This window comes from Struthio camelus, chromosome 3 (genome assembly GCF_040807025.1).
Source record: "Struthio camelus isolate bStrCam1 chromosome 3, bStrCam1.hap1, whole genome shotgun sequence".
In the NCBI taxonomy this organism is placed as follows: domain Eukaryota; kingdom Metazoa; phylum Chordata; class Aves; order Struthioniformes; family Struthionidae; genus Struthio; species Struthio camelus.
This window is the reverse complement of record NC_090944.1, coordinates 2750800-2776070: the sequence shown is the minus strand read 5'-3', so window position 1 is coordinate 2776070 and position 25271 is coordinate 2750800. Positions and strand designations below refer to the sequence as shown.

The following is a 25271-nucleotide window of genomic DNA, read 5'->3' as shown; positions in this document are numbered from 1 at the left end:
TAGCTCTTCAACACTCTTGACAGCGTTGACGAGACTGCTGACAAAGCAGGACAGATGACTTCAATGGGGACAGCTACACTGCACCCAAGGAAAGTTCAGGGCGATCAGTCCCATCTTTCGACCCCAAGCTGGGGCTATGGGATGGGTAGGGTGCAGGCCCAAGGGCTGGTGAGCTTCGCTCACTCTTCAGGGTGAAGACAGGTAACAGGGCTCGGGCAACTCACTCGCCAAAGACAGGATTCAACTGTTGGGAGATGTAGTCCTCCTCATCTTTGATGTCTGTCTTCCCCAGCTTGATGGCAATATAAGGATCAGCTTTCCCATTGATGTCAGCTGGGGGCAGCTCTGTGGCCTGTAGGGAAAAGATAAGATAGGTCAGCCCAGTCAATGCTAGGGAACAATTCAGGGACAGTCCCTATTCTCCATCCCTGAGACCAGCTGGCCTTATCTGGCCACAGCCATGTGCCCAAGTCCTTTTATAAGGTCACCTAAATATAGGGACTCAATTTAAACCAGGGATCAGTCCTGCCTTCTGCTAACCTATGTCCCTGCCTAGGCATGTAGTGGGGCTAGGTGTGTTGGTCTGGGCTGACTCAGGTCAAGCCCAAGTGGCTGTGTCCCCTTCGGAAAGACATAGTCACAGTCTCCTTTGGCTTCTCTCTCATCAGTGGAAAGACGCAGGTTCCTCTAGCTAGAGACCCTCAGCAGAAACCTGACTGAGATGTCCAGAAGACATCCCTCCGCCTCTCTCTTTCCCTCCATGGATTTATTAGGGCCACGGGCCTCTGTAAGTAGCCCCCGCAAGCAGGGGTAAGTATCCTCCATCTCTCCAGTTCAGAGTCTAGTTGGAGGTCTATAACGAGCAGTGTGCCCCAGGGGTCAATACTGGGTCCAGTCTTGTTCAACTTATTCCTCAGTGACCTGGATGAAAGGACAGAGTGCCTCCTCAGCAAGTTTGCTGAGGATGCTAAACTAGGAGGAGCGGCTGACACACCAGAAGGCTGTGCTGCCATTGCGAGGGACCTGGACAGGCTGGAGAGTTGGGCAGAGAGGAGCCTCATGACATTCAACAAAGGCCAGTGCAGGGTCCTGCACCTGGGGAGGAATAACCTGGTGCATGGTGCATGGGCACCAGGACAGGCTCGGGGTTGACCTCCTGGAAAGCAGCTCTGCAGAGAAGGACCTGGGAGTCCTGGTGGACAACAAGTTGACTATAAGCCAGCAATGTGCCCTTGTGGCCAACAAGGTCAATGGTACCCTGGGCAGCCTTAGGAAGAGTGTTGCTAGCAGGTGGAGGGAGGTGAGGGCCTCCCCCTCTCCTCAGCCCTGCTGAGACCACACCTCGGGTGGTGTGTCTAGTGCTGGGCTCCCCAGTACAAGACAGACATGGAGCTCCTGGAGTGAGTCCAGCAAAGGGCCACTAAGATGAGGAAGGGCCTGGAGCATCTCTCCTAGGACGAAAGGCTGAGAGCGCTGCTACTCTTCAGCCTGCAGAAGAGAAGACTGAGAGGGGAGTCTCATCAATGAGTCTAAGCATGTGAAGGGAGGGTGACAGGAAGACGGGGCCAGACTCTTCTCCATGGTGCCCAGCAACAGGACAAGAGGCAACGGGCACAACCTGAAACATAGGAAGTTCTGTCTGAACATGAGGAAATACTTCTTTCCTGGGAGGATAACTGAGCACTGGAGCAGGTTGCCCAGAGAGGCTGTGGAGTCTCCTTCCTCGAAGATATTCAAAAGCCATCTGGACACAATTCTATGCAACATGCTGTAGGTGACCCTGGTTGAGCAGGGGGAGTTGGACTAGATGATCTCCAGAGGTCCCTTCCAACTTCAACCATTCAGTGATTTTGCAATCACAGAATCACAATCTCACCTGCTATCCCCTTCTCAGGGCAATGAGATGTAGCACTGGATGGGAAACCAGGTTAGTGGGAAACGAGGGTGAAAGTAGGTTGCATTTATAAAACAACAGGGACAAGGGGTTGGCAAAGAGCCACCCAGGTGCTTCTAGCAGGGCGGAGATATCTCAAGATATCTTATCTTGACATAAGAATGGAGGTCAAGAAGGACTTTTTCCAGAGTGCACTCCATATAAAGAGACAGGCATTAGCTGGACCACATTGATTATCACTCGGCATGTGTCCCACAAGGTGACAGGCCCTTCAGCCAGATCTACTAATCCCTGCCTCCTCCTGGTTTGCTCAGCATATGCCTCATTGAGGTGTGGGGATTATTATGTAAAGAACCAGAGTCTTGCAGTCTGGGCTGATCCAAATTCTTCTCTGAAGTTGAGCACTACAACGGACACCTCCATCCATCCTGTAGGCCAGGTGTCTGGACCTCACACAGGCTTAGTATCCCAATGGGGAGAGCACAAAGCTAGGAAGACGCCCCTTTCAAGGGCCCATCAGTGAGCTGCTTTAGTCCTCATGCTGCATCCTTGACCTTGCTGCCATCTGCTATCAGGTGGATGCTGGCACCAACAGCACCAAGAACTAAAAGTCAACTTCTCTGCAGCTTCAGCACCAGCTCTGGGTGCGAGCACTGTAAGGGAACACAGCATCACGCCTTGGCATACAACATGGGTTATACTCACCCGAACAACAGAGACTCGGACCAGCACATTGATGGGGTCATTGCTGGCGATCCCCTGGAACATGCCCAAGTCGGGGTCGTATCCTGCCTCCTTGCCCATATCATCAGGGAGCGGCACTTTGTAGACACAGATGGAGCCCTAGCACAAGGGAGTGCACAGCCTCAGTAGTCCTGCTGCTCCCGAGGCTCGGAGCGAGCAGACCCATCCCAAACCACCCTTCCTGAGAGCCCACTTTCTCTCCTTGTTTCTAGCCCTGCGCTGTAGTAGACAGGCGAGGTCTGGAAGCTTCCTCTGCCTCACAAGCACCCCCTGCAGAGGATACAACCCTGAGCAGAGCAACTGGACAACGTGAAGGACACCTGCAGAGGAATCAGACTAGCAAGGTGCTCACAGGCAGGGAATTCCAGGAATACAACTGGCAGAAAACCAGGAGCAATGGAAATAAAAGGTGCTGTCAAGGCAGGGGCTGGGAAATCCAGGAACTACCACGTGAAACACAGTTCATCTCCATGCTCCCTGACCGTCTGATCACTCCCTCCAGCAAGAGTTTAACTTGCATGCATTGGTGCAACATGGCAGGCAGCTCCGTGCTATTGGTGAAAAATAGTCTGCAAAGATAACTCCAGGCATGACTTATATCCACAGCGGGTGATAAAGAGGATCTGCTTTGCCCTTGGCCTTCTGTAGGAATCACAAAAGATCTGGTTGCTGCAAAGGACTGCCCTCTGCAATGCACTCTGTGAAGCCATCTGACTCCTGGGGCTATCCTTGGAGGCTTACCCTCCCCTGCAAGGAGATGTGGTTGAGTCAATGCAAATTGGTCTCTCTTACATCCAACCTCCTTTCAGCTAATGCACCTTCAAGGAGAGAACCCTATAGGCAAGCCTTTCCCAAGCTGTCCCTGCCCTGACCCAACTCAGCAGCCACACTCACTCTGAACCTCCCCACTAGCCGCTCCTCTTCTCTTGCGTCGTCATCATTGTCCCCGGTCTTTCCACGGAGCAGGTTGAAGGTGTGCAGCCAGTCCTCAAAGTTATCAAACTCTCTTTCCAGCTCTTTGTTGAAGACCTGTGATGACACAAAATTAGAGGGGAGCAGTTTAAAAAAAAAAAAAAAAAGATCCAATGGTTACCCAAGGACAATCAAAGAGATCATGGACATCACCGTTCCCAGTGACTAATTCTCTAGGATGCAAAGGGATCTCCAGGTCATTGGGTCAGACCTTGATGACATAAGCACCTTCCCAAACTGATCATGTATAGGAGGGAACCTCACCTGAATGGGCTGTGTAGCTATTCCCCTTACGTGTATAATCTGGGTTCAAATTCCTTCTCAGGCCCAGAGTCACAGATTATAATACAGTAAAGTCCATGGACCACTAACCTGAACCAGGGCCCTTTCCTGCACTGAGTCTTGGCCAGGCTAGCTATGGCCCACAGGAAGCTCTCCCCCACCCAGGGCTCATCCAAACTGCCCATGGGATAGCCTTGCCCCAGGCTATTCCCAGCAGTGGGATGGGGCTGGGCACATTGGCCTGGAGCCCTGGCGCCAGGGTCCTGGTTTGGGTTGCTGATGGGCAATGCCTGGCCCTGATCCATCTCCTACTATAGCTGTAGACTCTGATTCCACCGTGGGGAGGGTGTTCTCACCAACTTAAAACATCTTCCTCCACTCTCAAGACCAAGTTGATGCCTTTCTCATACTACTCATTAAGCTACACGATTACCTGATCCTTCAGTGCAGTTACAGAGAGCAAATCATAGCTCCCCCCACCTTTGGTTTTTTCTCCCCTGTAATTCCTGCAAGTACTTCTGGTTCCAGCTGCATTGTGTGGGACAAACCCCTCCAAGAACTACATACAGTGATGGCTGTGATTCCTGCTGCCATGAGGCATGTTGGGTTTCAGCCCCACATACAGCAGCTGTTTGGGCACTCAGGATGCCAGTCACCTCAGGAGCTTTAGACATCCACTGGCTGAACATGGGAGCTGCCTGATCAAATGGGGGCATCTCTGGATGGGCAAATCATACAGTCATATGGGAACCGAGGTGGGAAGGGACCGCTGGCATTCAAAGTTAGAGAAGCTTGCCCAGGGTCAAGCTCCTATGTCTCCAAGGACGGAGAGCTCTGCAAAGTTGCAGCACACTCATGATGAATCAGTTCATTGTAGGAAACAAATGATGCTTTATGTCCAACAGGAATTTCCTTTGCTGCATCTTGCGTCCATTTCCTTCTGCACTCTCCTTTGTCCTCTGCCATATCCCCCTGCCATGTACCATCAGGTACCTGAAGATGACAATTCAATCCCCCTCCTCAACTTCAATCACCTTCTCCTCTCCAAGCTGAACAAACCCAGCTCTCAGCCTCTTCCTCTTCTTGTATGCCACGTCCTCCAGACCTGTGACCAGCCTGGTGGCTTCCACCACTGGACTCACTGCAGTAGGTCAGTGTCTTCCTTGTGCTGGGGAGCACCAGTCAGGACAGAGAAGCCAGAAGGGATCTGACAAGTGCCAGAAAGAGGGGAAGAATCCCTCCCCTCAACTTGCTGGCCAACTCTTGCTAACACAGCCCAGCATGCACTTGGCCTTCACTGCTAGAAGGGTTCACTGCTGACTTTTCCTGTCCCCAAGATCCCAGGTCCTTTCCTGCAAAGCTAGTTACCCTGAACTCTCCGTCTATGCAGAGAATTTGACAGTCCCAAGGCACATCTCACCCAGTGCTAGATACCCCTCACACAGGTGAGATGCATCCAGCAGGGCTGATCCATCCTACTGTGTTTTCCACATGGCTAGGATCTGACTTCCATCCTGCTGCTGAGCAGGCAGAGCCTCCTCCTCCCCCTGCCAACACACATACCTTCAGTTCATCAATCTTCCGCTTGTTCTGCTTCTCAGGAAGCTCAGCGGCTCACTGCTGCTGCTTCTTCTTATCATCTTTGGGTGCCTTGGACTTCTTGCTCTTTGCCTGACCCTTGGAGCCTTTCATGGGAGAGTCATCCGGTTTGATTTCTGAGTCCAAGGGGAAGCAATGGGGATGGAGGAGATGGAAACGAGGGTGAGGTGGAGCAGGGGAAGACAGAGAAGGGGGAACACGATCACAGGCACTCAAACAAGAGGAACATGAAAGCTGACAGCTGCTACTGCCTGCAATTCCCATCTCAGTCCCACAGAAACCCTTCAACCTCTCTCCTCTCTTTCCTCAGCTCTGGCCATTGCTACCCAGCTCACAGCATTTCCAGGAGCCCACAGATCTCCGCGTAGGGAACTCCCACAGTTGACCCGAGCAGGAGTCATTTGGAGGACTACGAAACATGGACTGAGAGCCTAGGCTCTGCCTAGTTTCAACAGCACTGAAAATATCTGATCCTGCCCATAGCACCTTCTTGTCTTCTTTCCACTTGTCCTGCTGGGCTGCTAGTACAACACCCTTCCCAGTCTTCCCTGAAGGGCTCATTTCCCCATCTCACTCTGGTCTCCGCTACGTCCTTTGAAGCTGACAGCAATGGCGTTGGAGAAAAGAGAAGGGAGTGAAAAACATCAAGGGCACCTGGCTGGGCCCTGCTAGGTGCGCCCATGGAAGAGAATACTTCCTGTGCCTAGACCCCTGACATGTGCGCAGCTTGCAGAGCAAAACCCCTGCCTAGGTGTGGCTGAGGTGACAATGCTTGAAGCTCAGTGCCAAAGCACAGACTGCTGCTCTTCAAGGGTGACGCCAATGACTAGCTGCAACAACAGGCTCTTACGATCTCGCTCTCTTCAGAGCAGTCACCAGCCAAGGACACAGTACAGTCTACCTAGAAAGGCATGCTCAAAGGAGGCTGCACAACACTGCACGCTTCTCCCACTCATGTGCAATCCCCAGCCCTCACTGCCTCTATCCCGCCAGCTTTCATGGCTGCTGCGCAAGGCAGATGAGAACAGACAGATGACAACAGATAAACCTTTAATGTGGAAGAGGAAAGCAGGAAGGAAGGGCAGTGTAAAAGGGGAAAGTGAACCCTGCTCAGAATGACTGACAGAACGAGGAGGCATACAAGGACACCCCCCCCAACAGCTCTGCTACTACAGCAAGCCCAGGCAGAAGCTGCTCAGAGTCATCGCCAAGCTCAGCAGCACCTGGCCTCATCTTTCTCATGATACAAAGGCTAGTCTTCCAACAGAAGCCAGACTCTCTATTTTTCCCACCTAATGGAGTCTGCATGAACAGGACAACCACCCCCTCTCCTCTGAATTCACGACCTATGGAGAGCAGGGGAAGCAGGCAGCGCTGGGAACTCAGTGCTATCTGCTGCTACCCTTCTTTACTCCACTGCCCATTTAGTCCATAGGGTGGCCCTTTGCTGAGCCCCTACGCAGAGGCTCCTAACCTTCTCCCTCTGCCCATTCCCATCTCAGTCTTCATGACTGAGCTGGCCAATCATGGCTCCTCAGGGAAACACTCACCAGCCCTGCTTACCAGGGACTGCCAGAGAGCCTGCAGGGTGGACAAGGTCACCCTTGGACAGCAGGTCCCAGCTCACTCATGTTCACAGCCCATAGTACTCTTGGTATGAAATTGGCCTCACCCAGCTTGAGGCATCTGCAATGCCCCATCTGAGCTACTCTCCCCCAGACTCCTTGAGAGAAAAACACACTCAGGGCACACTTCATCTCAGGACAGTATCTAAAATAGGTCAGAGAACTGGCCCTGAAAGGCATAGTTTTCTCTACTGCCCATTCTAGAAAACCAGAACACAGACTACACTTCCAGATTACACTTTTTTTTTTTTTTTTTTTAAAAAGATCACTCTTCAGCTTTACACTGAAGATAAAAGCAGTCAGGTTAGATGGATCCCAAACATCTTGCCTAGTGGACTCTTCCCTGGCAAAACTGGGGCAAAAGGAGGCCTCCATAAAGCCTCCCTCATGGTGACGAGGGAAAACCCTGCAAATGCGATATTAACGTATCTGTGCCTTGGTGTTCTCAATAGACTTTGAGCACACAGCCTTGCAGCTCTATAAACGCATGGGCAAGGGGATGCGACTACTAACTTCTGAAGGCACAAAAATGCCTTCAGTCAATAACACAGATCCTAGTCACTAATCTCATTACCTCCACACAGCCTTCCTTCCAGCAGGGATGAGCTGGAGGCTGCCACAATGCCACACTCGGACTGGGAGTCCCCTGGCATTTGCAGCCTGATACGTCAGCCCAACACAATCCATACCAGGTCTGCATTCACAAAAATTGATCCTGCCTGGAGATATGCAACACAGCACGAGTATCTGATTGAGCAGAAGAGCAATTGCATGCTCGGAATTGGGTGCCCAAGCACCAAAAGGAACTCTGGTCCTACCCTTCCCTGCCCCGTTTCCTCCCTTGCTTGCAAACAGCTCACCCTCAGCAGTCTCCATTCCCTCCTCCTCCTCCGCTTCTGCTGCGGCTGCTTCCTGCTGCCAAAGTTGCTGGGGGAGAAACAAAATGAACAACGAGTGGCCAGTTGCACTGAGCTCTCTGTGCTCATTGAAAGTGCCTAGCTTAGGGGTCGCAGCTCTCCCTTTCTCCTTTGAGCAGGGAGCTAGGATCTAGCCAAACTGGAGAAATCAAAGTTGTTCAACACAGTCTTCAACAGTGACGCTGCTAAATAACTGTGCTCTGAATACAAACGAGACACAAAATAAGTACACTCAAGGAAGAGAAATCCTGCTCAGCTCTGCCAGGTGAAAGCCTGGTTGACAGTCAGGCAAGGCTGGCGAGAAAAGCAGCATGGCCCCAAGCCTTTGGCCACAAGGCTACCCCGGTCTCTGCAAGAACAGCCTATTGACAGCTAAAGCACTTTTACCTCTCTCTTGCACTTGTTTAAATTGTGTGTCCATCCAGGAAGCTGGACAGAGCCCAGGCAAGTGGGGATGGCTCTAGGGTATCCAAGGAGCAGTTCCCAAGGCCAGGGATGTTGCCAGTGCAAAGAGCCTTTAGTTTTAGGTGGTTCTGTGTAACAGCGGAGGATCAGGCCCCACAGGAGAAAAGAAACACCCTCTCCCTCACTGTACAATTTTTCAGCACTGGTACGTGAGCAGGAATTCTCACAAAGGCAGGGCTCAGCCATGAGCAGGACTGTGTGCGAGGGAGAGTCTCTCGCAGGGGATGGGGCAGGAGGACGTGTCTATGTTTGCATGGCATCCTTGTGCACTTGGGCAGTTCGCAGCTGAGACACTGGGAAGACGACTGGGCTGGTACCAGAAAGGGAAACGGAATGAGCACCTGGCTGGCGCAAGCCCACGTGCCCCTTACCAGCTCGGCAATGATCAGGGAGGCAACAGACAGAAACAGCAGCTGATCGCTGCTTTTCTACCACCCCATTTTTCACACTGGGGATGGGGACTTCAATACACATACTTCCCCTCCTTCCTTAGGCCAGTGGTCCCAGCCTTAGTGCTGGGAATGGGCACTGTTTGCATTTCAAAAGCAGTCCACTGCTGTGCTGTCCCAACAGATGTTGGGACTGTGCTGTTCTGCTGGAAATAGCCGAGACCTTGCAGGCAGGGAACATCTTCCTGCACCCCCCTACATGCACCCCTCCACTGCTCTCAATTGAAGCAAAATACTTGGACCACCAGTCCAGCATGCTCTCATCCGGCTCCTCCTCTTCTCCTTCCTCTCCTCCTCCTGCTCCTCCTCCTCCTTTCTTCTTCTTCTTCTTTTCTCCTTCTCTTCCTCAGACTGCAGGAACAAAGGAAGCAAAGACAGAGAAGAAGAGGGATCAGATGGAAGCAAGATGTCTCTCAAAGGGCCAAGGTGATAGGTAAATCCCTTGAGAAGGCAGAACCCTGTATCATTAGCACCTGCCACCTTTCACAACAGGCTCTGAGTAGCAAAGGGAGCTGCCCAAGGCTCCAGAGAGACAGTGTCAGAGTCCTAAACCAGAGATGTCCTCATCCCTTTTCCACCATCCCTTTCACTCATGCATTTCCCAGGCTGAAGCACCTGAAGCTTACATGGTACCAGGCCCCCTGTCCCAGCAAGGTATCCTGAGCCCGCTCAGTGCCTCACCATTAAGCCTTTGGGAGGTGGTACCACAACCACATAGTTGTGGTGGGAATAATCATCATGCACACTCGCAGGGTGCTGTCTCTCCTGCTCCTCCCAGCCCAACTATGCTCGGAAGCAGATCCGTCACTTACCACCTCCACCTTCACCACTGCATCCGAGTTCTGCCACCAGGGCTAAAAGGGAACAGGGAGAGGGAACAGCAGGCTAGTGGGCAACTGCACCGCCAAAAGGCAGCAGAGTACAAAGGCACACAGACACACACGTGCACAGTGAGCTGCGAGAAGTCACAAACAGCTCCCCACGGTTGCAGGAAGCAAAGGCCTTGAAGGAACAGCCCTGGCTGGGAAGCTCTGCATACAAGGGAGACGTCTGCTGGGACACATCAAACCCATCTCCTCTTGGGAGAGCTCTGCTAATGAAGAACCCCAATCCCAAACAATGAGAGCACGGGCCTGGAAAGATACCTGGGCCTTCAGTATGGATAAAGACTGCTTTGCTCCCTTGGAGCTTCTTTTTGTCTAGCTAAGGAGGTTTGCAAGTTTTTGTGGTACATTTCCCGAAGCCAAGAAGCATGTGCATGCCAGGGCTTTTCACACATGCACACGTGCTCTGGGGGTCCTCCTGAACACAGCTGGGCCAACAGACTCCATGTGAATGCAAATGCAAGTGACAAGAGTTTTTTGTGCACCTGCTAGGAACTCTAGGTAGAGGTGCATTTCTAAATCCACCAAGGACTTGTGGGTTGTACGGGTGTGTGTGTGTTTATGCACATGTGCATCTGTGCAGAAGTGGCTTTGTATGTGCTGTGGTCTTTCTGTAAATGTGCCCATGAGGGGCCATGGATATGCATGCACATTTGGAGCCCGCAATGTGCCCATAGGCACATGCATGCACACATGCTGCTTGCCTGCAGAGGAGGACATGTCCCTACAAAGGGCTTCCTGTAGAGACACAGGCATTTCTTTTGGTAGAGAGCGCTCTGGAGTAGACAGCTACAGGAGGGTGCTCCAATTTCCATTCTGGGCAAGAAAACGGTGACAGGCTTATTCAACACGTGAGCAAAGTCTGACTCCTCGGGGACACATTGCTTGTCACATGTGCAGACTGCTGATTTTTCAGGGCAGACCCAGTAGGTCTAGAGGGCTCTGCCTGCATCAGGATGACTCTGTGTGCCTGGATCAGCCCTGTGCCACATGCATCTGAGGTGCATGCATCTCGAGTCTGCACCATTCACAGAACGATGGTTCAGACAGAGCAACACAGGGGCAGGGTTATGCTCATGGGGGCTCATTCCTATTTAACTGTCTTCACAGGAAAACGTACAAATACCTCATTTTCTTAGCCCAGGACAGGCTGTCTTGGGGCAGCAAGCACCAGCTGAGTTCAGCCAGGACAGGACAGGACGTGACTGATTAGTGCAACTAACTATGACCCCAAGGCCTTTAATTCCAGGCATCAGTCCAACTACATGCCCAACAGCACAAGGTGGCCTCTGCTTGCGGGGGGATCAACCAGTTATTGACAATGCAGTGAAGACAGACATGCTAAAGTAGTGCCGACACACGGATACTCACAGCTTCCAGCTTCACCATGGTCTCCATCTTCTTGATGGGAACCTCAGGTTCCACCTTGACAACAAGCTCTCCTGTGGGGCAAGAGGGAGGACCTCTGATGGCCATTGCCAGAGAGCCATTGAGCAGTTCAACTGGACAGAGGACAGAGAAAGACAGACAACAAGAGAGAAAGGATAGTGCAGAGTGGAAACTGAGAGCTCAAGTGCGATCCTACAGGATTCAGACAGGAGTGGCATGTGACCCTCTTGTTCAGAGAAGGACCAAAGCACGGAAATTAGTACACTGGTTGGGATTCAAACACTGGCCACCTCAGTGCCAGGAACACTGCTGGTCTTGCTGCTGTCCCCATGACTTTTCAGGTCTCCTTGCTACAAACGTCCACAGGGAAGGCACCTCCACCTAAGCAAGCCATCCCAGGCTCTCGTTATAATCGCCAGAGATCTAAGTAATTCAGTCTAGTCTAGAGCACAAGGCCCGTGCCCTGGACAGAAAAGCTACTTGCAATGACACAACGATGAGTCCAGCCCTCCAGGCTGCATTAAGTGTATTGACTATATCTCTTCCACGGGAGCCTGAGCTGTCTGTCCTGAGCAAATTCATCTCCCAGTCCTAAGGAACAGTTGGAGATTGTAGAGCCACGGAAACACAGCTATGTTAGTGGTGAACCAGGCTTTCTTGTCTGACAGGTGTCAGGAAGAGTAGGCAGTTATCACAGTGAGACCCATGGATCAAACCAATCAAAAGGCAACGATGACCTCATGCCCCCACGGCATCCCCTTGATGTGAACCTTGAATCCTAATTCATTTAACAACCAAGCAGACAATGCCCCATAGTCCTTACAACCCACTACCCATCTCCCTTCTTTTCTGTATCGCTCACTTGTGTGCGGTGCCCCACCAATGACCCACACCAGCCTGTCCCTCTTGGCCCAAGCCTGGTACCTGTCATATTCCAATGGTGGGCTGCCTTCTCTGGTGGGCGACAGATGAACTTTCAGACGGAGCTGACAGCACGGGACCCCACTAGGGTATAACGCCCAAAAGCCCGGCACTCCACCACTCGGATGTGGAGGGGCGGGTGAAGCAGTTCATTCTCTGGGAGGTCCTGGAAGCAAAGGGGTCCTGGTTATCAAGGGCTGCATGTAGGCTACAGCATGTCTATTGTGGTGGTTGCCAGTAGGGACTCAAAGAGAGATCATGTTGGAGGAAGAGGTCTCATGTAACTCCAGCAGAGCTGGGCCTGGGAGCCATCACAGAAAGGGGATCCCCAACTAGGCTGGAGATCACTTCCTTTACTATCGTGGGCAAACGGAAGCAAGGGGCCAGCAGCCACAATTTGAGCTCCAGCCAAGCCTGGATTTTGGCCAAGGGCTCAGAGGAAAGAGGCAACACTCACCACTCCCAACCGCTTGACTAAAGGGCTGAAGTTGGCGCTTTTCTTGTAGTTCTGGATGAGAGCTGACTGGACCCCCTTTCCAGTACACTCAATGTCCATGCGGGGCCGCTCCACCTGAGCCACGTTCACTCTCTTCAGGTCTCTGAGTCCCCAGAACAACATCTAGGGCAGCAGGAGGAGGAAAGGCATACAGGTGAGAAGAACTGCCCCCAACTGCTGCCAGACCTCTTTGCTGGAGCCAAAGGAGTTGGCTTTCCTCATCCCCTGGGAGCAAGGATCCCTCACGGCACACAAAATCACCTGGGCAGCAATGGAGCCCTCAAGCTTCTTTTCCTTCTCCATGCGGCTCTGGCATGCAGCATGCTCTCTCACTGACCCCACACAAACCACCCCATGACTCACCTGCAACAGCCTAACATCTCCTTTCCGATGCCCTCAGCACTCCTCTCCTAGCCCTCTTCTGCCCTCAGACTCCATAGAGCAGGACCACATCAGTTTAGTTTAGCTCATCTGCAGTGGCTCTTCATTCAGCACTGGCAGCATTTTGTCAGAAACAGGGAAATGACTGCCTCCTCCCCTTTCCTTTCTTGGGATAAGAGACCAACACCATGATTAAAAGTCCCCCTGAAACGAGCTTTTTCCACCTCCTGTCCCCCCATGGCCATATTCACACTGCGCACCAGAGGAATAGTATTTCTTTGACCAGATGAAAAAGTCTACAAAACGTGGACGTAGGATCTCTTTAGAGCCCCTGGGGATCCGATCAGCAGCATCTCCTCCTAGCAGAGACACCTACAACAGCCGGGTGAGTCATGCACCAAACCTCACTGTCTCTATTGCCCACATCACCATTGTCTACCAAGTCAGCCTAGGGTGAGGAGCCCTGATGGATGTGTCACCATATCTCACTAGAGAGAAGCAGCAGGCATCCTGTCCTTGATGTCCAAGATAGGTCAAATGAGCTTCAGGCTACCAATCTTGGGTTTTTCCCCTCCCACCGATACTAAGGGAGAGTCAGCGTGACTACTTCAGGTGTAGGTGTACACCCCTAATGTGCATTCCTCTGAATTTCAGACCAAGTGCCCTCTACTGCAGCTCCTAGGCTTGCTATGGTGCCCACAGTTAAGAAAGCAAGTAGTAATCCAGTCATCCTGCTTTTTTTTTTTTTTTTTTTTTTTTTAGGGCTGCTGCAGCTTAACTCCCTGTGCAGCTAGTACAGGCAGGTCCTTGCAATCCAAACATCTGGCTGTAGGTGCTTAACTTGTCATCAGAACCTCTAAGATCCCTCCTGGCCTTCAAACACCCACTGACAGAGTCTTCTGCCTTACATCACCCTCGCCTAACAGATGGAGCCCTCATAATGGGATCTGGTCGAGGCCATGACAACACAGTACCTTCTGCTGTGTAGCCATCTGGCTGCGCAGCATTCAAGTCTGGTGCCCCAAGACGAACTCCTCTGCTGTCAACGCATTTGCCTCCACTCTGTATTTACTCAGCACCAGACGAATCCCCAGTGGCACTGGCAGGATGGGACCCCTGTCAATGCCTGTGGGCCCATCGACACGAGGCAGGTCTGACTTGCCCCCAGCTCCAATCTGGAAGAGATGCATCACGGATTAAGGTCTGCTTTTTTGAACTGGGGGAACCGGCACACCCTGCTCTCCCGCACTGGGTCTGTAGAGTCTTAGATGATTCAGCAATCCACTGACTGTACAGTACAGGCACTTTGGGAAAAGGTGTTCATAGGAGCAGAAGAGGTGGTGCTATGCTTCCACACAGGGCACATTCAGCAGCAAAGCAAACTTCCAAGCCCACCCACTAGTGCAGCTGACAGGCTGATACGGACAGGCTTTGGCCAGCTCAAAGCCTGAGCAAAGCCAGCAGGTCTCTACTCCACCACCTTCAACCACTCCAGGCATCTCCTGCTCTGTCTAGTCAATGGAAAGAGAGGGATACCTACAGAGAGAGATTAGCCCCCACCCTGAGCTCCTTGTCAAAGATGCTTAGCATACACCATCTTCCTCTATGAGAACTCACACCCCTTTTACCTGGGACCTTCCCATTGACATCTCTTGAGAGAACCAAGACTCCCAATGACAGCTTCCATAGCCCAGGGATGTTGCAGAGACTTTGTGCTGCTGCAACGCTTTAGTAGGGTTCTCTGCCAGAAAGAAGCTGGCATTCACTGCACACCAGCATAACTCTGCAGGAGCTGCCCTCACACTGAGCTGCGAGTAGCTATACTACACCCTGCTAGCTTTTCTAGGATGCATGAACTAACCACTCTTTGCAGCACCTCAGAAACAGAAGCGTGGATTAAACGCGGTTCTCCCCCACACCCCCTCCCGCTCTCTTCCCTCCCTCGGTCTGGGATGGCTCTGTCCAGCTGCTACCTGCAGTAGCTCAAAGGCAGCCAGCAGGTCGCCTGCTGTGGAGTTGCCCCGGTATATCTGGTAGCACTCCAGCTGCGGAGGGAACCGTGGAGGGCAGTACTGTTCATCTGACATCTTCACCCCAGGTTGGGCAAAGGTGCGGCCCATCAAGTCAGCTTTGCCCTGGCCAGGCAAAGACAGCACTCGGGTTTTTAGCATCGGGCTTCTTGTCTGCCTTGAGAGACCAACCAAAGGTCTCCACAGTTAGCCCCACAGCACTCCCCAGTATGGGCAGAACAGGATCAGTCTGCTGCACGTACGTGACCAAAGCTCAGTGTCACCTTTCACTGGTGCCTTTCCATCCACGAGGCCTTTCCTAATGCACCAACATCTTTAAGGAAGGTGAAGGAGGTGGCCCAGGGTTGGGGCAGCAATGAGGCCAGGACTGAGCACTGCTCTACAGGGAGAGACTACAGTAATATATCCTTGCCTCCAGCCTCACCTGAACTCTTGCTTCTGGCTCCAAACATAAGACACCAACGAGTGCAAGAGATCAATTAGCAGCAGAGGCTCCTAGTTTCTTCTGTGCCCTGGGAAACAGGGAGGAAACATCTTCCACAGGTCAGGAAAAACACTTCTTCTCACATCTGCTGCACCAGCTGCCTTGCCAGGAGTGATCTCAGTACCTGAATCAGAAATGCTTTCCTCTGCTGAGATTCATCTTACCACTGGGTCCTGCTCATAGATCTCAATGACAACTATGGGAGGGTCGTCCCGCATTTCGTGAGCTTCTCCATATAGCTCCACATTGTCAAAGACCAGCAGCTGGTCCCAGCTTGGGCAAAGGCTTTCATTGAGAACCTGGAGGAACAGAAACAGCATTTACCACTACAGCTAGGAGTAGCAGCCAGGGCCTAAGGCTCTGAACAACGGGAGCAGAGAGGATACTGATCTCAGTTTTCCTGCACCAGGACTTTTGCAGCGCTGCGAGCAGCGGGGAGGTTACTTTGAAAATATGAGGGGATTTATCTTGGGTCACATTGCATGTCCACAACATAAAGGCTCCCTTACTTCATGGTAGGCACCCCAGGATCCCTGACTAGGGAGGGGAGAGAAAAGAAATCTCTTTATGGCACCGCTTGTCTCTTCCTAAGGTGTATGGCTAAAATAGATGAGATGTATTTTGTCTTGTAAAGGTCCTTCTCTCCCCACTGCTTATTCAGAGAATTGAGGCAGCTCTGATGCAGATGCTGGACACTGTGGCAGTCTGCAGTCTATTGGGTATTAATGCTATTGCCAAGCAGTGCTTTGGATCACAGATATTTACTGGATCATACTGTGAAGGCACCTGGGGCTAAACCCATTAGAGGGTTGATGGCTTATGGGGCAAGAGACAGGAAAGAGCCACATTAGGATCTGAAGCCTGATCCAAAGGAAGGGGAATTACAGGTCTAACTCGCTTGGCAGATCTTGACCCAAGATACTTGCAGCTCCCAGAGTTCACCCCTTGCTCTGATGGTCTAATTTTCTCTGCCTGAGCATCTGCTTCCTTCTGTCAAATCAGGACAAAACAGTACCCTGCAAAGGGGCAGCCACAGGGATGACCCCATTTCCGTGAATGACCCCAGGCCTGGCCTGTCTGAGCCAGGCCACAGGCTGCAACTTCAGTGCTGGCAGCACCCGTAGGCTGGCGCTTGCTCTGCAGGCAAGTGAGCCATAGCGCATCTCCCATGGACTCTCCCAGGAAAAAACAGCAGGCAGGCACAAATTATCCCCAGCTTCCACGAGGTTTGCTAAAGCTCGGCAGCCTTCAGCACAGGAAGAGATGGCACAGAAACACCTCCTGCTTCCTGTAGGGTCCAGTTTCTCTTCACCAGGCAGCTGAAAGCTCAGTCACACAGAAACGGGGTGGCTGTGTGCTTGTGCCCAGGGACATGCAGTGAAAGGGCTGTTGGACTTGCCTGCAGCTGGGGAAGAGACTTCCAGCAGGCAACCTTGCACTCAAAGGAAGCTCGAGATAGATAGTCAGGCCCCAGTGCTATGGCTGCTTTTGCACCCCAGGACCCCACGGTCAACCTGATCCATGATTCAGCAGGAGTCAGGAGACCCAGCCCCATGGCAGGGCAGCAGGATGGACAGATGAGAGGACAAGTACCACATTCAACCCCAGGGATTGCCCACTCCTCCAGGTCAGGAAATAGTGTTCACCTCGGTGCATTGGCTCTGGGTGAGGAAGACAACTCGGGCAAAGGGAGCCAAAAGGCCACTACTGTCAGCAGCAAACAAACTCCTGGCCTGGTACATGTGGGCTCGCAGCTGGAACACCTGCTTCTCTGTGACAGAGAGAGGGGGAAGTGAGACAGCTTGGGATGCATCCCTGGAGCTTAGCCATGGAGAGCAAGGTCTCAGAGGCACACTTTTGCTCAGGGCCAACACGGATGAAGGAAGTCGGCTTAAAGCATGGATCCTGAATGGATATGGACTTCTTCAGGGTCCTGCTCACGATGTGCAGAATGACAGCTGGGAATGGGGTAAGGAGAAGGGCGCAGAAGTCCCCTACCCCAGCTCCCCACGGGAACAGTGGGAGACCTCAGACTGGCACATGTGGAAGTATTTCCCATATTTCCCCCTCAGTTCCTGCAGGTCCTTGGCCCAAGTGGTGTTGAACCAGGCTCCCGCCTGCCTTTTCCATAGCCTGCCCTCTTACTCGTGTAAAGGAGGCTGATGCGTGGAAAGGATGGCAGGTTTGGGCCTCTGGCTGTCATCTTCTCCTCAAAGACACAGGGCACGCCGCTCAGGAAGTCGTTGCGCTGCTTGTTGAGGCCCAGCCACAAGTAAATCTCCATCTTGGCCTGAACTGTCCAGCCTGCAGGTCCAAAGCCCCTCTTCCCAGGTAGCTGGGCACAAGGGACAAGAGACTTTACAGGGACATAGGAGGGGCCTTAGAGATTGGACAGACCACCTCTTGCAGTGCCCACCACCTTCTGCGGCCTCACCTTGTACCGCTGCTCCTTAAACCCAGGGACCCACCCCTTATCATTCTGGATCACGTCCGCTACTCTTTCTCATGCATCATGTTCTTCCCAGCACACTGGCTTCCTCTTCTCAAGCCACTAGCTCCCCTCCCAGCAAACTCAATAGGACATCTCTCTCCTTCCAGACCTCTATCACCTACCAGACCACCTGGTACCCAGCTCTCTCATCTCCACCCCCATCCCCCCGATTCTGTCTCTGCTTCACCTCCCTCCTTGTGGTTTCAGCTCCCCCAAGGAAGACGGGCAGGCACCTTGAGGAAGACGGTCTTCACTTCGGCCCAGTCCTTTCCCATCTCCTCATCCACAATGCAGCAGAGAATATCCTTGCAAGGGAGACGCCTGTAAGCAATGCGTTTGTTGTTGCTCATCATCCAGATGAAGAGGTCAGCAATGGTGTGCTGGGGCTGTGAACACCAACGAAGAGCCCTGTCAGCATCTTAGCCCTTTCTGACCCCTGACACACTGGCAAGGTGAAGCCTAGCAGGAAAGAAACTGGGATTTACATTTGTTCTGATAAAATTTAAAAAAAAAAAAGAAAAAAAGATATTAACTCCAGATTGGAAGGCTGAAGATTTTCCCTTTCTCTTAGTTCAGTGCCCACGAGGACTGTAGGGCAGGTGCCCTGCACTTCCATTCCCTACAATGGAAGCAGCTCCCTGTCTGGACATCTCCTATCATGCCTTAGAGCCTGCTTTATTTTCTGCTGTGGCAAGCCAAAGCAGAGAAAAGAGTTACTTTATAATGGGCTATTTCACCAAGCCTAGGAGCCTCGCCCATATTGGCAAATGAGAACAGCAAGTGCCAAAACTACAACTTCCACGTGGACCAATAACCCCAAATGGCTGCAGCCACACAGACCCAGGTAGAAACTGCACGAATTTCAGAGGAACTGCAATTTTCTGCAGGAAGGAACAAGAGATTTTGCAGATATAGCATCTTTTTGGAAATTTTGTGAGCAGCTCTAACATATTCGGCTATTAACTGTCACCCATGAGGTGGAGTGAAGCAAGAGTACACCGCAGTGATAACAATTAGATGGCTTCATCTGAAAGCTCTCCAAAGAGCTACCTACTTAACATTTTTCTCTAATTAGCAAAAATCAGAGATGGCTGCAGGCTGCTCACTTCAATATTGGGTGGACATTTGCCACCTTCTGGGGGCTGCTCCCCTGGGGAATTGCACGGCCTTGTCACGGCTCAAGGCAGGCAAAACCATCCTCTAGCTCAACTGCAAGAGGACCCAGTTCTGTTACTGTCTGGGAAGGGCTCTTCAACTTATATTAATGCTCATCCTTCCCAATCCAGGAGCGTATAGGCAAACCTGGGAGGCACGGGGCAGTTTATAGACAGACTACACAAAGTTGCCAGATGGTGAAAAGTATACTGGTGACCTATTTCAGGCCAGGGCCCTGCCTCAGGCCCTGGGCCAGGCTGGGAAACGCCCCCACCTCAAGGGGTCCCATCCAACCGGCTCCAGGGATGCCCTGTCCAGGGCTAAGCCTGGCCTCACCTGCGGACGGGTTAGGGCTGGGCATTTTGGCTTGGGCTCACGGTGCACCAGGATGGACAGCCAGGGCTCAGTTCCCACCACAGACTGGTTAATTAGCACACGAGATATAACTGGTGTAGTCAGTGGAGGGAAGTGGTCATGCTGCCTTGGCTGAGCACTTCTATTAGGTGGTCTGAAGAGAGGTCTAAGCACTTGTCTTGACACAGGAGGAACATACAGGTCCTTTAGAAAAGGAGCAGAGCCCAACAAAGGTCTTGTCTTCTTGGACTGGCTCCTTGCAGAAGACCTGTCTCACCAGGGAACTCTCCTGCACGCAGGATTTGCCCATAAGCTGACCCAGCTAACAGGCACTCTCCCTGTGGAGGGCAACTCACCTCATCAGCTAACAACCAGAGTTTCTGGAGGAAGTTTTGCACAAGCTTCACCTTGTCTTTCATGGTGGTGTTCTTCACCTGCGAGCGCAGAGTCGTGGCTTGCTGCCCCACATTTTCCTGTGATTAAAAGGGAGCCCAGGACACATTGTGAATGAGAGCACAATGGAGCACAGAGAAGGCAAAAGCAGCCAGACAGGTCTCCCTGCGTTTAGGAAGGCGTGGTGAGGACACAAATGCCTTAGTCCTGCCATGTGCATCCAGATGATGGTACTTCTGGCGCCCCTTTGTTAACCTCAGCAGGATATAGGAAGGGTCCACAGCACAGAGGTTTCTGCCCCAGCAGGACGTGCCATGGGACAGAGAGGTGTCAGTTGTGCTTATGGCATTTTGCAGTGGCTTCAAGCCTTGTCTTAAGCATGGTCTCTCCCCTTTCCCTGACTCCACTACAAATCAGCATCTGGCAGTTCAGAAGAGGGGACATAGAGGCTTCCACAGGTCACATTCATCACTCTGTTGTATGCAGCTGGCTAATGAAGCTTCATTGCGTCAGCTGGATAAACCACTTGGTCTTTGTACAGCTCCTTTCCAATACGTTGGCCTACCAGCTCCAAATACCCAGGCTAGAGCTAGCCCTGCAGCATCTATACTCGGCAGAGTCCCCTACATTCCTGCTTTCCCCTCTCCTGAACTCTTTGACAATAAAGCGACTCCTTTTCTGCACTCCGGGATTTCTTCCCAATGAAAAGCAGAGCGTGATGGAGGGGACGTAGTGGTGTGGACCCAAGGGTCATGTGGGACCTGTGCAAGACAGGAAGTGCTCTTGGGTCCCCCTCTTTAGCAATAAACCTCAAACCACCAATCCGCAGAGACTGGAAGTCAAGACCCCTAAGGACCAAGGTTCCCCACCACATTGGGGCCTGGGCTGACAGACAGCTCTCCTGTGTGAGGTGTGCTGTGGTTGACCAGTTGCGTCACCAGATAAAGGAGTTACAGGAGGAGGTTAGTAGGCTGCATAGCATCCAAGAGGATGAGCGGGAGATTGACAGGGCGTTCTCGGAGACTGTTCAGCTCCGGGAGTCCCCTGTCCCCACTGCAGCGGAGGTGTCAGAGGGCTCAGCACCATGTGTAAAGGTGCATCATAACGCTGTTGAAGAGGGCTGGAAGCTGGTGACCTCTCGTAGAAAGAGAAAGGCTCTTGCTCCTCCTCAAGACTTACCCTTGAAGAAGAAGTTTAGCGCCCTCCAACCCGAGGAGGAGCTGGGCATGGCTCCAAGGGAGGCAACTGGCCTGGCAGACCCTGTGCCGTGCAGGAACCCCCGGAAGAAACGGCGAGTGATTGTTGTGGGTGACTCCCTACTGCAGGGGACAGAGGCACCTATCTGCCGACCTGACCTCTTGTCCAGAGAGGTTTGCTGCCTGCCAGGGGCTCGAATAAGAGATGTCGTGGAAAGACTGCCAAGGCTTGTCCACGCGTCGGACTACTACCCTCTGCTGATCTTCCATGTGGGTGCTAATGACACGAAAGGCAAACTGGAAACCATCAAACGGGACTTCAGAGCTCTGGGAATGATGGTCAAGGGTCTGGGAGCCCAGGTTGTTTTCTCCTCAATCTTGCCTGTGAGGGGAAAGGACAGGAGGAGGAGTAGACGAGTTGTCCAAGTTAACAGCTGGCTGCGCCGCTGGTGTTGGCAACAGGGCTTTGGTTTCTATGACCATGGGACCCTGTTTGAAGATCAACAGCTGATAGGGAGTGATGGGATCCACCTTACCAAGCGGGGCACGCGCGTCTTTGCCAACAGATTGGCCAGCCTGGTACGGAGGGCTTTAAACTAGGCAAGATGGGGGAAGGGGAGTGGTATAGTGGCAGGGGAGTCAGTAAAACACCGCTCAAGTCAGGATGCCTCCAGCGGGTGCATACAACCAGGGGAGACAGCATGCAATGTGGCTATGGAGGATCCTCTTGCACCTCTTCTGGGAAGCCTGCGTGCTTGACTGGCTCTCTCAAATGCCTGTATACCAATGCACGCAGCATGGGGAATAAGCAGGAAGAGTTAGAGATCTGTGTGCGGTCGCAGGGCCATGATCTCATTGCGGTTGCAGAGACATGGTGGGATAGTTCACATGACTGGGATGCGGTCATGGATGGCTATGTGCTTTTTAGGAAAGACAGGCCAGGAAGGCGAGGTGGTGGAGTTGCTCTTTATGTGAGGGAGCAACTAGAATGTATGGAGCTCTGCCTCAGGGTGGATGAAGAGCAAGTTGAGAGCCTATGGGTAAGGATGAAAGGGCAGGGTAACATGGGTGACACTGTTGTGGGGGTCTACTACAGGCCACCTGATCAGGAGGAAGCCATAGATGAGGCCTTCTACAGACAGCTGGAAGAAGCCTCACGATCACAGGCCCTGGTTCTCATGGGAGACTTCAACCACCCTGACATCTGTTGGGAAGAGAGCACAGCTAGGCACAAACAGTCAAAGAGGTTCCTGCAAAGCATTGATGATAATTTCTTGACTCAGGTGGTGGAGACGCCAACGAGGAGAGGTGCAATGCTAGACCTTGTACTAACGAACAAAGAAGGTCTAGTTGGAGATGTGAAGGTTGGAGGCAGCCTTGGCTGCAATGACCATGAGATGGTGGAGTTCAGGATCCTACGAGGAGGGAGCAGGGCAATGAGTAGGATTGCAACGCTGGACTTCAGGAGAGCTGACTTTGGCCTCTTCGGGGACCTACTTAGGGGAATCTCCTGGGGTAGGGCCCTAGAAGGAAGAGGGGTCCAAGAAAGCTGGTTAATATTCAAGCGTCACTTCCTCCAGGCTCAGGATCAGTGCATCCCTCTGAGGAAGGAGTCCAGCAAAGCGGGCAGGAGACCTGCATGGATGAGCAAGGAACTCCTGGCCAAACTCCAACAGAAGAAGGAAGTGTACAGAATGTGGAAAAGGGGACAGGCCACTTGGGAGGAATACAGGGACGTTGTCAGAGCGTGCAGGGATGCGACAAGAAAGGCTAAGGCCCAGTTGGAATTAAATCTGGCAAGGGATGTCAAGGACAACAAGAAGGCCTTCTTCAAATACATCAATAGCAAAAGGAAGACTAGGGAAAACGTGGGCCCGCTGCTGAATGGGGCAGGTGCCCTGGTGACAAAAGATACAGAGAAGGCAGAGTTATTGAATGCCTTCTTTGCTTCTGTCTTCACTGCTAAGGCCAGTCCTGAGGAATTCCAGACCTTGGAGACAAGAGAGGAAGGCTGGAGAAAGGAAGACTCTCCCTTGGTGGAGGAAGATCAGGTTAGAGATCTTTTGTCCAAACTTGACATCCATAAATCCATGGGCCCCGATGGGATGCACCCACGAGTGCTGAGGGAGCTGGCGGATGTTATTGCTAGGCCACTCTCCATCATCTTTGAAAGGTCATGGCAATCAGGAGAGGTGCCTGAGGCCTGGAAGAAAGCCAATGTCACGCCAGTCTTCAAAAAGGGCAAGAAGGAGGAGCCAGGGAACTACAGGCCTGTCAGCCTCACCTCCATCCCTGGAAAGGTGATGGAACAGCTCCTCCTGAAGGTCATCACTAAGCATCTGGAGGACAAGAAGGTGATCAGGAGTAGTCAGCATGGATTCACCAAAGGGAAATCATGCTTGACCAATCTGATAGCCTTCTATGACGGAATGACTGGCTGGGTAGATGAGGGCAGAGCAGTGGATGTTGTCTACCTGGACTTCAGCAAGGCTTTGGACACTGTCTCCCATCACATCCTCCTAGGTAAGCTCAGGAAGTGTGGGCTAGATGAGTGGACGGTGAGGTGGGTTGAGAACTGGCTGGATGGCCGAGCACAGAGGGTTGTGGTGAATGGCGCAGTCAAGTTGGAGGCCTGTGGCTAGTGGTGTCCCCCAGGGGTCAGTCCTGGGCCCAGTCTTGTTCAATATATTCATCAATGACCTGGAAGAAGGGACAGAGTGCACCCTCAGCAAGTTTGCTGATGATACTAAACTGGGGGGAGAGGCTAACACACCAGAAGACTGTGCTGCCATTCAGAGGGACCTGGACAGGCTGGAGAGGTGGGCGGAGAGGAACCTCATGAAGTTCAACAAAGGCAAGTGCAAGGTCCTGCACCTAGGCAGGAATAATCCCATGCACCAGTACAGGCTGGGGACTGACCTGTTGGAAAGTAGCTCTGCCGAGAAGGACCTGGGAGTGCTGGTGGACAACAAGTTAAACATGAGCCAGCAGTGTGCCCTTGTGGCCAAGAAGGCCAATGGTCTCCTGGGGTGCATTAGGCAGAGTGTTGCCAGCAGGACGAGGGAGGTGATCCTGCCCCTCGCCTCAGCCCTGGGGAGGCCTCACCTGGAGTACTGTGTCCAGTTCTGGGCTCCCCAGTACAAGAGAGACATGGCACTCCTGGAGAGAGTCCAGCGGAGGGCTACCAAGATGATTAGAGGGCTGGAGCATCTCTCCTATGAAGAAAGATTGCAAGAGCTGGGCCTGTTCAGCCTGGAGAAGAGAAGATTGAGAGGAGATCTCATCAACGTGTACAAGTATCTGAAGGGGGAGTGTCAAGAGGATGAGGCCAGTGTCTTCTCCGTGGTGCCCAGCAACAGGACAAGAGGCAATGGGCAGAAACTGAACCACAGGAAGTTCCATCTGAATCTGAGAAAAAACTTCTTCATTGTGAGGGTGACAGAGCATTGGAACAGGTTGCCCAGAGAGGTGGTGGAGTCTCCTTCCCTGGAGATATTCAAAAGCCGTCTGGACGTGATCCTGGGCAATATGCTCTAGGTGACCCTGCTTGAGCAGGGAGGTTGGACTAGATGATCTCCAGAGGTCCCTTCCAACCTAAACGATTCTGTGATTCTGTGATTGATGGGGACCAGCCCCATTCCCGAATCTTCCTCCCCAGCTGAATCACACTTACCAGCTCCCTCATGCAGGACTCGAGTCTTTCTCGATCCAGCCTCGTGCGGGAAGAGTGGTGCCGGTCCTTGTCAGCTAAGGTCACAAAGCGCCTGATGGAAAAGCTCGTCAGCATGAATCCTGCGAGAGCCTGCTGGCTCTCTGCAAGCAGCCTTGCCAGGCTGGATCTCTGCTAGCAGTAGGGCACTTGCCTACACGGAAGCGCCCTTGTTCTTTCAGTGTGCGCTGCAATCGCAGCCAAGTGGCCTATTTACACCCAGCACTCAATGACGTGCATGAGGAGAAGGTACTGCTCAGGCACTAGTCTGTGGAGGCCACAAGACTGAGTCTGTGTGGCTTTCATCACTGGCTGGGGGTCTTTGGAGTTCAGAGGCGAGTACCACCTTGCCCATGCTCCAAGGCAGAAGGCAATCAATATGGTGGTGTGCTAAGCCAAGAAAATGATTGCCTGTCATCTCGGAGCATAACGCAAGGGGAG

The 25271-nt window shown here is 52.4% G+C and overlaps 1 protein-coding gene across 1 annotated transcript in view; it reads right to left on the bottom strand.

Moving 5' to 3' along the window:
- The window catches only part of LOC138066503 (otoferlin-like), a 109850-nt gene that overhangs the window by 8932 nt on the left and 75647 nt on the right, over positions 1–25271 (bottom strand). The window contains 19 exon segments of the mRNA XM_068936371.1: positions 225–352; positions 2600–2737; positions 3533–3667; positions 5456–5607; positions 7977–8043; positions 9153–9280; positions 9283–9298; positions 9760–9789; positions 11203–11333; positions 12145–12307; positions 12599–12760; positions 14074–14193; positions 14992–15153; positions 15697–15831; positions 17179–17303; positions 17678–17867; positions 18257–18409; positions 19889–20005; positions 24795–24885. Coding sequence (XP_068792472.1) covers positions 225–352; positions 2600–2737; positions 3533–3667; positions 5456–5607; positions 7977–8043; positions 9153–9280; positions 9283–9298; positions 9760–9789; positions 11203–11333; positions 12145–12307; positions 12599–12760; positions 14074–14193; positions 14992–15153; positions 15697–15831; positions 17179–17303; positions 17678–17867; positions 18257–18409; positions 19889–20005; positions 24795–24885 — 2343 coding nt within the window.